The 11,049-nt window shown below is 53.4% G+C and overlaps 1 protein-coding gene across 1 annotated transcript; it reads left to right on the top strand.

Annotated features, from left to right (window-relative positions):
• The first annotated feature begins 3,124 nt into the window (after window positions 1-3,124).
• Window positions 3,125-10,635, top strand: ARSI (arylsulfatase family member I). Its single transcript, XM_060092058.1, has 2 exons — window positions 3,125-3,825; window positions 8,405-10,635. The coding sequence occupies exons 1-2, from the start codon at window positions 3,509-3,511 to the stop codon at window positions 9,807-9,809; spliced, it is 1,722 nt and encodes a 573-aa protein (XP_059948041.1). The 5' UTR covers window positions 3,125-3,508; the 3' UTR covers window positions 9,810-10,635.
• The last annotated feature ends 414 nt before the right edge of the window (window positions 10,636-11,049 follow it).

The raw sequence follows: 11,049 nt of genomic DNA, 5'->3' as shown, positions 1-11,049 counted from the left end.
CCTGGACAGATGGGCACTTTTTCCCCTTCTTGCATAGTTCCAGTAATGAGGAACTCAGTGCTTTTTGAAGTCTGATTTCATCAATGGAAATCTCCAACAGCAAGTAACAACACCACATCCCTGCCACATCTGACCTGCATTTCGTGTGCACGTGTTAGGCTTCTAGTAGGGTTTTAATGTAGGTGTCCTTTGGGGTTTATGGCGTATGTGTGCACCTATGGGAATGGGGGGATAGAACTTCCCTGTGGATATTCCTGCTGTCAATCATCTTGGATCCTGAGATAGAAACTGCAAAGGCTGGTTTAGCTGGAGAAGGGACTTCTGTTTCTCTGAGCCTTACTTCTTGGGTCTGAACTTAAGACATCTTGGAGTTCTTGAGATCTACCTGGATGGGGTAGGGCTGATGGACATTGTCCCAGGGAAGAGGACAGGTAGGCATACGGTAGAGAACACAAAGGGAAGATGAGTGAGCCACATTCTGAAAGTGCCATGACCTGGATTCACATTACTCTGTGTGTTTATTTCCCCCTTTGTCATCCCTGAGCCTTTGGAAATGTCTGGCTTCAATGTTGCACCCTGGCCCAGTTTTGTAATGGCATTAAAGGAAGAGTTGAGGGTCAGAGTTTATTTCCCTAGAACATTAGAAGGGGGGGATGGAGCCCTTTGAAGCCACTGTGGGTTTCAGTGATTACTGAGGGACTCTTGAAAGAAATGTGAATATTGGGGAACGAGAGTCCACCCACTCTTCTCCACATGGTGATTCACCCATCACTGCCATCCTTTTATTAAGCAAGCTGCCAGATTTTCTACACAAGTAATCCCTTAAATTGGCCTGAAATCTGTTTCCCAGTAACTTTCACCCACAGGACTCAGTCTTTTCTCTCAGAAGTACAGAGAACAATCATAACCACTGACATTCATCAAGTGCTTACTATGTGCTGGGCATTTACTGAGCACTGTGTTGTATCTCATTTATATTATCACCCCATTTTTCAGATGAAGAAATTGAGGCCGAGGGAGGCAAAATAATTTGGCCAAGGCCTGACCTCAAATAAGTGCCAGGATCTGAACTCAAGCAGTCTGATATCAGAGCCCACGGTCTTGAACTCTCAGAAATTCTGCTTGTCTTGTCCCTGTGACAGCTCCATAGAGGTCTACAGCCCATGGGCTGGCCTCCCTGGATCTATTTCTTCAAGTCTGAATCCCCACCCCAACCCCCTTGCTGTTTCTCCTTGTGCCATTTCTCAGGAGGAACTTGGTCAGTTCCTCCTGACCAAGGTCTGGGACAGACAATGCAAAGAGTACAAAACCCAAGTCCATCTGACCTCCTGTGACCTGTCCCACTTTGACACCCTGGACAGCCTCAGCCTGAAGCCTCCGGAAGCACCATTTTAGCTGCATTCCCCTCAGGAGGCTGTATTTTTCCTGTCCATCCTCAACATTTCTTCTGCCAGAACAACAGGCTCAGTTTTCCCTTCTGATAAATCTGGTCATCCTAAATATGGGGCTTTGAGCAAACAGGAGTGGCCAGCCCCACGCAGCCCTCATTTCGAAATGCAGATTCACTTGGGCTGCTATTTTGGAGGTCTGGTTTCTTTCCTCACACACAGTGTGGTTTTAAAGAAAAGGGAAGGGAACACGGCAGAATATTGGCAGGGGAAAGATGCTGGGAGAGAAGACCCACCTGGGCAGCCTTTGTGTTTCAAAGTTCCCAAAACACGGGTTCTTGGAGAAGCTCTGTGAAAAAGAGGGTCCTCAGTCACATAAAATTGGGAAATACAGTTTTAGCAACCCCTACTTTTGGAGGTAAGCATATTAAAGATTGAAGTTCCGGAGTAAAAAAGCCTAACTAGTTTTGTTTAATTCAGTTTTCCCACTAAAAAATACAGCCTCGTTAAAATCTGGAAAACAATGATGCAGAGTGGAAGTTGCAAACAGGTGCCCGATGGCCTAAAATATTCCTCAGATAGGTTTGATTTGGCCTGTACAGGGCTTCAACTTACTTTAAATTAGTTACTAGCTCTTAACAACTGGAATATTTCTCATAATAATCTGGATTTGGGTGTTCTCGGAAAATCAGAAGATCTGGAAACACCGGTCCACATTCTTGCATGACAACAGTCAGCTGGACACAAGGCTGAGGTCTTTTGCTCCATGCAGCCCCTGCCTTCCTCGGCCAACACAGTGGCCTCTCTGCTTTACTCATTTGTGATACTTGCCTGGCCCAGGAGTTCCCCAACCTTGCTTTCCCTGCTGTGGAGATTTCCTTGGGTGGGTGTTGGCCTGGGCGACCCCTGAGGCCCATTCATCTATTCATCCCTGCAATAGGTACTGATCGAGCTTCTGGAGCCTGTGGAGAACGAGATGTATACAACAGCTTCTGTCCTCGGGATTCTAGGGCTGCCAGTCTAAGATTGAAGCTGTCAATTGAAGAATGAGGAGGGGGAGGGGTTGGGGAGAGAGGTAAGCCCCCGGCAAGGCCAGAATCTATTTCTGGTGCTTGCCAAAGTCGGTGCTTGCCAAAGTCGTCCCTACTCTCCATTGCTGTCTCTACTGCCACTCAGCCAGCCGCTGTTAGCCCCAACAGGGAAGAAGCCACCAACTCTCTCGTGATTTAGACGAGTTCCCGGCCATCTCAGGGCCTCAGTTTCACCAGCTGTAGAATGACCGGCTTGGCATAGAAAATTATGCGCCTCCCTTCCAGGACTGGCACTCAGAGAAGCTAAGACTCCATGATCGAGGAATGTCCGACCGGGCCATTCCAGAGCTGTTTCATCGAATTCCGAGCAGCCCCCTCCCTCCTTTCCCCAGTCTGGGCCAGGGCGGAGGCTGTAGCCAGAGGGCCCAGCCGTCCCGGGCTTCCCGCCCGGGGGCGGAGCCGCCGCTGGACGCCCCGCCCCTCTACCTGGGGCTCGGCGCCGGCAGATGCTACAACTTTTTCGCATTCTCTCCCGCGGTGTCCCCCACAGACCCGCCCAGCCCGTGCTTCCTCCCCTTTCCTCGCTGGGGTCCTGCCCACCACCCTACGGAGCCGACAGTTCTCGGGTCTCCGGGCGGGGCGAGAGGCTGGGCCAGGGGTTGGAGGGTCGGGAGGAAGGGAAAGGGAAAGCAGAGGCGAGAGAAATTAGGAGACGGGAGAAATCGAGGGCTAGAAGGAAGAGGGCAGTCAGAGGATGGTGGAGAGAACTTTTTGGAAGCCGCCACACCAAGTCTCAGGCTGGCCTGGCTGAACTGGGGGAGAGGGAGCACGGGCGGCGCAGAGCTGGCGCTCAGGCAGCAGGAGACAGCTCGGCGCGGGCCTGACCTCCCCAGAGCGCCCCGCTGCGGCCGCGCAGGTCCGGCCTCATAGTCCAGCCAGTCTCGGACTGGCCGCTGGGCCTCCCCTGGGGACGCTGAGCGCTCTCGCGGAGTCCGGGCGGGCTGGCCGGAGGGCGTGCGGGCCGTGCGCCCTGGGCGCGCGAGGCGGTGAGGCCCTAGGAGCCCTGCGCGCCGGGACGCACGGGCCGGCATGGCGATGCACCCCCTCACCGGCTTCTCTCTGGTCAGCCTGCTCAGCTTCGGCTACCTTTCCTGGGACTGGGCCAAGCCGAGCCTAGTGGCTGACGCGCCCGCGGAGGCCGGCGAGCAGCCCTTGGCTGCTCCACGCCAGCCTCCCCACATCATCTTCATCCTCACCGACGACCAGGGCTACCACGACGTGGGCTACCATGGCTCAGATATCGAAACCCCTACGTTGGACCGGCTGGCAGCCGAGGGTGTCAAGTTGGAGAATTATTATATCCAGCCCATCTGCACGCCTTCGCGGAGCCAACTTCTCACGGGCAGGTAGGCATGGCCCAAGCCACTGATGCTGGTGGTTCAAGCCCCAGATAAACCCAACTGTAGGTTTCACTTGTACCGACATTACCCCCACTGGGAAGCTCGGGCTCACAGCCAGTTCTGTCCCCAGTTGGCTGTGATCATTAGTAAGTCCTTTGCCCTTTATGGGCCTCAGTTTCCCTACTGTACGCTGAATGGGTTGGATCATCTTTGGGGTCTTCTCCCTCTGATGTTCTAGGACATTCAAACTCCACACCATGTGAAGGAGACATCTGGTCATCTCTTTGTTAGAGGGACATGGCAGCCTCTGACACTTAGCTTTGAGTGCTGCTTCTATTTACACACCCGGAGACTCTGAGCAAATCACTTAACTCCTCCAAGCCTCAGTTTTCTTGTCCATAAAATGGGGTGAACAGTTTTAAATCTTGAAAAGGAGTGGTGAGGATGAAACCAGTTGCATATAGCCTGCTTGGCTATCAATAAATGGCAGCCTCTATGTCACTGGAGGGATTAGGGTCCCCAAATTGTTTGATGACAACATTGGGAGGAAGCCAAGGAGTTGATAGGTGGAGGAGAAAGACACACACAGGATGCAATGACCTGTGTAGCCTTAGGCTAGTCACTTCATTTCTCAAAGCTTCTGTTTTTTCATCTGCAAAATCCTCCCAAGTTAGCTGGGGGCCCCAAGGAGACATGCTGCTTTCTCCATAAGCAGGGAAACAGGAGGCGTGTGTGTGTGTGTGTGTGTGTGTGTGTGTGTGTGTGTGTGTGTGTGTAGAAGGCAAAACGCTGGCCACTTAGGAGAAAATCCTTTGGCACGGCTGAAGCTAATCCTTGGATGGGGCATGCTTTCTCCCAAGTTCTACCCAAAAGCCACTAGTGTGATCTTTTTTCCTTCTTTTTTTTTTTTTTTCTTTTTGCGGTATGCGGGCCTCTCACTGTTGTGGCCTCTCCCGTTGCGGAGCACAGGCTCCGGATGCGCAGGCCCAGCGGCCATGGCTCACGGGCCCAGCCGCTCCGCGGCATATGGGATCCTCCCAGACCGGGGCACGAACCCGTATCCCCTGCATCGGCAGGCGGACTCTTAACCACTGCGCCACCAGGGAGGCCCTCACTAGTGTGATCTTAGAAACCAGAGCAATAGTCTCCCTGTTTCCTGGATGGGAGAAGCTGAGGCACAGAATCAGGCAGGGCCAAACTCGATGCCTGTGCCAAACTTCGGGGTCTGTAGGAGAGAGGACTGAGAGGCCAGGTGCTTTAGAGGGGCCCTGGAGCTGGGAGTCAAAAGGGATGCCTTTTATTTCTTCCATCTGCTGCTCAGCATTGAGCTCTAGGAACTGGGAAAGAGAACAGGAAAGAGGAAGGGACACCAGTGTTAAGTGTTGAGGGATGGGGGCTGATGGTAAAGACCAAGTGTTGACCAACCTCCAGAAGAGGGAGGAGGAATCTGCATTCCTGAGAGTTGTGCACATGTTTGCATTTCTCTCCGAGAGATGACTTTTGGTTTAAGCAGGGGAATGAACAGCATGCAGGGCAGCGTTCCAGCCCCCCCACAGCACTCCCCCCCACACACCCCCGCATCTGCAAAGTTAGCTGAGCGTGGCTGGGCAGCGTCTGCCCTCCGCCCCCTGCAGCTGGCTCCATCTGACTGATGCTGACTACTCTCATTAATGTTTGTTAGTGCGTCCAGTTGTGTTTGGTAAAGCCGGAGAGAGACAGTTTCCTGCATTACTCACTTGCAGACAGGCTGCGGTGACTTAGCTGGCCCACCCACTTTATGAACCAGTGTTCCATGGCGCCCAGCCCCTATGAAGAGAGAGAGGCTCGCTGTGACTCAGGGGCCTAGGGTACTTCCTGTATCAAATCTAATCGTTCATTAGCTTGACTGAGGTCTGCAGAGGCTACGTCACTGAGAGATTTTGGGCATGAGTCGCAGAGACCTGAGCTCAAGGCTCAGCTCCACTGCTTGCCAGCTGTCTGAACTTGGGCCCGTTGATGCACTTTTGGGAGTCTCAGTTTTGTCACCTGTAGAATGGAGCTAATAGCAGTCTTCACTGTAGGTTTCTTATGCAAAGTAAGTGAAATAGTGTGTGCGGCATATAGTGTTCAAAATGGCAGTAGTGGGACTTCCCTGGTGGCGCAGTGGTTAAGAATCCACCTGCCAGTGCAGGGCACATGGGTTCGAGCCCTGGTCTGGGAAGATTCCACAACTAAGCCCATGCACCACAACTACTGCACCTGCGCTTTAGAGCCCGGGAGCCACAACTACTGAGCCCGTGTGCCACAACTACTGAGGCCCTCCCACCTAGAGCCTGTGCTCCGCAACAAGAGAAGCCACTGTAATGAGAAGCCTGTGCACCTCAACGAAGAGTAGTCCCTGCTCGCCATAACTAGAGAAAGCCCATGTGCAGCAACGAAGACCCAACGCAGCCATAAATAAATAAACAAACAAACAAACAAATAAATAAATAAATAAATAGATAAATAAATAAATAAATAAATAAATAAATAAATAAATAAATGGCAGTAGTAGCTAATGATAGCTAACAACCAAAACAGCTTTTTTTTTTTGCGGTCACTTTTGGAGAGGGACAGAATTCAGCTCACCCCAGCAGTGAAGCAGCGGGGCCAACAGGCTCCAACTCTTTTTTTTTTTTTTTTTTTTTTTATTATTTTATTTTTTGGCTGCGTTGGGTCTTCGTTGCTGTGCGCGGGCTTTCTCTGGTTGCGGCGATTGAGGGCTACTCTTCGTTGCAGTGCGCGGGCTTCTCATTGCAGTGGCTTCTCTTGTTGCGGAGCACAAGCTCTAGGTGCAGGGGCTTCAGTAGTTGTGGCGCGGGGTCTTCAGTAGTTGTGGCTCGCGGGCTCTAGAGCACAGGCTCAGTAGTTGTGGTGCACGGGCTTCATTGCCCCGCGGCATGTGGGATCTTCCTGGACCAGAGCTCGAACCCATGTCCCCTGCGTTGGCAGGCAGATTCTTAACCACTGTACCACCAGGGAAGCCCAGCAAAACAGCTTTAAGATAAGGAAACCAAAACAGACTAACCCACCCCAGTGCCTGGCTTAAAGTTGTCGGGAATTTAGGTCTGAGCTTGACTTTGGTGCCCGGGAGTGAGAAAAACGTGTGGGGTTCTAATACACGTGTGAAGTTCCAGGCTTCTTATTTAGTTTGGGACTTGTAAGACTTGAGTAAAGGCAAGACACCCTAAGCAGATCACATGGGTGCCTTGACCACAGAAGGAATGGGATATGAACGAATAAACGAGGAGTGCAGAGTTCTGCTAACCATTTGCTCCTGCCTCAGGGTGTTAGCCTGTGTGAGTGACCTGGATCTAGGGGCCACATAAACTTGTGGACAGACCCATGAGAACTGGTCTCATAAAATTTGGGAACTGGAAGGTTTTTAGAGGTGTCCCATTCCAACCAACTCACTCCTACACATGACAGACTGAGGCCTCGGTAGGGGAAAAGAAGTGGCAGCCTAGTTTGCCAGAAGGGGGTCTGTGCTTGAACTCTGATTGGATTTATGTTCAAGTCCTGGCTCTGCTCCTGACCACTGAGTGACCTTGGGCAAGGTCTTTCCCCTCCTCTGGACCTTAGTTTCTTTTTAACTTGAGGTGAATAAACTAGAAAATGACTTGGGTCCCTTCTGGCTCTAAAATCCTTTGAGGGCCATTCTTCATTCATTCATTTTGTAATTGAGTGTCCTTGAAACATCACCTGAATGCTAGGAATACAAGGATGAGTAAGGGACAGTCTCATTAAATATCATCGGGCCCAAGAGCATGTACAGATGACTGAGTAGAATCCTATGGCCAAGTTGGACCAATGAAGATTGGTACTAAATGCTGTGGGAACCCAGAAGCAAAAGTGACTCATTCTTTGAGTGAGAAACTGTGAGAAACTTTACAGTGAGGGTAGCATTTGGGCTGGGCGTTGAAGAGTGAATAGGAGTTTTCTTGGGAGTGTAAGACTTGCTCTAGGCCCCATGGCAAGTTAGTGGCTTAGAGTATAGGGACTCTGAAACCTGGAGTCAGACTGCTGGGGATACAAATCCCAACTCCAATTACTAATTGTGTGAATCACTGGACAAATGATTTAATTTACTGAGCCTCAGTTTTCTTATTTGGGAGACGGGAATAATAATAATGTTAGGCACCCCCTAGGTTACGGTGAGGATTTAGTGAGATAATTCCTATAAAGGGCTTAGCACAACGCTGAGCATACAGCAAGTGCTTGGTGTCAGCTTTTATTATTGCTGTTGTTACGATTAGCCTGGGTTCAACTCTTAACTCCCCAACTTCCTAGCTGTGTGATACTGCACGGGTGGCTTAACCATTCTGAGGTTTATCCTCCTCATCTGTAAGATGACAATGATACCTGCTTCAGTTGATTTTGAGGATTTCATGAGATAACGCATTTGAAGTGCTTGGCACATTTGATAACACCTACTGGTTACTGTTACTTTGCTTACTGGTAGCACTTGGATCAGAGCCTACCTCAGGGTGAGTGTTGGGGGTTGGGTGGCCAGAGCAGTGGTTTCTGGCTCACTGGTGCCTCCTGTGTCCTCCCCTCTTCCCACCAGGTACCAGATCCACACAGGACTGCAGCATTCCATCATCCGCCCTCGGCAGCCCAACTGCCTGCCCCTGGACCAGGTAACACTGCCCCAGAAGCTGCAGGAGCTGGGTTACTCTACCCACATGGTGGGTAAGTGGCACCTGGGCTTCTACCGGAAGGAGTGCCTGCCCACCCGCCGGGGCTTTGACACCTTCCTAGGCTCGCTCACGGGCAACGTGGACTACTACACTTACGACAACTGCGACGGCCCGGGGGTGTGTGGCTTTGACCTGCACGAGGGTGAGAGTGTGGCCTGGGGGCTCAGCGGCCAGTACTCCACTCTGCTCTATGCCCAGCGTGTCAGCCACATCTTAGCCAGCCACAGCCCCCGGCAGCCCCTCTTCCTCTATGTGGCCTTCCAGGCGGTCCACACACCCCTGCAGTCCCCTCGCGAGTACCTGTACCGCTACCGCACCATGGGCAACGTGGCCCGGCGGAAGTATGCGGCCATGGTGACCTGCATGGATGAGGCCGTGCGCAATATCACCTGGGCCCTCAAGCGCTATGGTTTCTACGACAACAGTGTCATCATCTTCTCCAGTGACAATGGTGGCCAGACCTTCTCAGGGGGCAGCAACTGGCCGCTGCGAGGACGCAAGGGCACTTACTGGGAAGGGGGCGTACGGGGCCTGGGCTTCGTCCACAGCCCCCTGCTCAAGCGAAAGCGATGGACAAGCCGGGCACTGGTGCACATCACTGACTGGTACCCGACCCTGGTGAGTCTGGCGGGTGGTACCACCTCGGCGGCCAATGGGCTGGACGGCTATGACGTGTGGTCAGCCATCAGCGAGGGCCGGGCCTCGCCTCGCACGGAGATCCTGCACAACATTGACCCGCTCTACAACCACGCCCGGCATGGCTCCCTGGAGGGTGGCTTCGGCATCTGGAACACTGCTGTGCAGGCCGCCATCCGCGTGGGCGAGTGGAAGCTGCTGACGGGAGACCCGGGCTATGGCGATTGGATCCCACCCCAGACACTGGCTGCCTTCCCCGGTAGCTGGTGGAACCTGGAGCGGATGGCCAGCGCCCGCCAGGCTGTGTGGCTCTTCAACATCAGTGCTGACCCCTACGAACGGGAGGACCTCGCTGGCCAGCGGCCGGATGTGGTCCGAGCCCTGCTGGCCCGCTTGGTGGACTATAATCGCACAGCCATCCCTGTGCGCTACCCGGCTGAGAATCCCCGAGCCCATCCTGACTTTAATGGGGGTGCTTGGGGGCCTTGGGCCAGTGATGAGGAAGAAGATGAAGAAGAGGAGGAAGGCAGGGCTCGAAGCCTTTCCCGAGGGCACCGTAAGAAAAAATGCAAGATTTGCAAGCTGCGATCCTTTTTCCGTAAACTCAACACCAGACTAATGTCCCACCGGATCTGATGGGGGGAGGTGAGGTCCTTCCCCACACAAGCCTGGCCCTGGTCCTCACCAGCGAGGGACCCCAGGTCAAGTCCTCATCTCCAGGGAAATGGAGGGCGTAGAGCCCCTCAGTTGAAGGGTGGGGAACTTTGTTTAGGAGTCGGGGAGAGAATAAATGAGACTGGGATCCCTGGGTCCCAGTCACACCTCTCCGTTGACTTGCTCTGTGACCTCGAGTGACCTGCATGAGCTCTCTGGGCCTCACATTCCTCATCTGGAGAATGAGCTCTAATAGCTTTGTCCCTCTGTGGTGTGGACCTAGTGCCTGGGGCTGTGGTGGAGTTCCCATCAACTTTGTCACCTCCTAGCTCACTCACTTAAGGCCTTGTTCTTGAACCCTGGACCTCTGTGGTACTTCTTGGGTGAGGGACCACCTGGAGGCAGCTCCAGGCCTGGACCCCAGCCAAGGCGTGGTGATGTGGCCACTCTCTGAAGGGATTCCCTGAGTGTTGAGGTTGGAGGTGCAGGGACCCGGGGGTGACCTTCCTGGATCTTCATGTGGCCCGGGCTAGTCCTGGAACAGACTAGTGGTGGGAGCAGTGGTGGTGAGCTCCTCTTCCTGGGAGGGAAGGGGAGGACTGGGCATGGCTATTAGCTCCTGCAGGATCAAGCTGTGAAAAGAGCCGTGCACCAATAATCAGGACTTCTGGGTTCTCCTCTGACCTTCGGCCCAGTCCTTTTCCCCTGGGCCTCGATTTCCCCACCTGCAATGGGAGTGCTAGCCCTGGCTCTGCCTACAGGCCTGTAGAGGACTGGCCGAGGTAATGGTTGTAGAGGAATCCGTGAACTTGATTAAAGCGCAGTAACACAGAAGCGAGGGCTGCAGTGCGGTTGCGAGCTCATGTGGGTGTGTGCATGTGCGTCCTGGGCCAGGCGTGAGCTCACTGTTGGTCCAGGGAATGGGAGAGGAGGTGGGCGCCCTGGGAAGGGGCAGAATGTATGGGACGTGGACACAGAGCCACTGTGGGGCCTCGGCAAATCTCAGGCCCGCTCCGGGCCTCGCTGTCCCTGTGTACAGTGGACAAGCTGAGAGCCCTCCCTCTAGGCATCCTGGGCGCCCCTAGGTGTGTGAGTGTTGGGGGACATGGGCTGGGAGGTGGGGAGAAGAGGCATGGGGGTCTTGGGGCTCACTGGCTGTGTAGCGGGCCTCTATCCGCACACTGCGTTCTGCATATCTCCCTTCAGCTTCCAGTCGGTGCAG

This window comes from Mesoplodon densirostris, chromosome 3 (genome assembly GCF_025265405.1).
Source record: "Mesoplodon densirostris isolate mMesDen1 chromosome 3, mMesDen1 primary haplotype, whole genome shotgun sequence".
NCBI lineage: Eukaryota > Metazoa > Chordata > Mammalia > Artiodactyla > Ziphiidae > Mesoplodon > Mesoplodon densirostris.
This window is presented reverse-complemented; position numbering and strand designations above follow the sequence as displayed.

What these genes read in the sequence shown, in the direction of transcription:
- ARSI (XM_060092058.1), top strand. Translation starts at nt 3,509, where the DNA reads ATGGCGATGCACCCCCTCACCGGCTTCTCTCTGGTCAGCCTGCTCAGC. An exon ending in AGCCAACTTCTCACGGGCAG is followed by an intron (nt 3,826 to 8,404) that starts GTAGGCATGGCC and finishes TCTTCCCACCAG; the next exon opens with GTACCAGATCCACACAGGAC.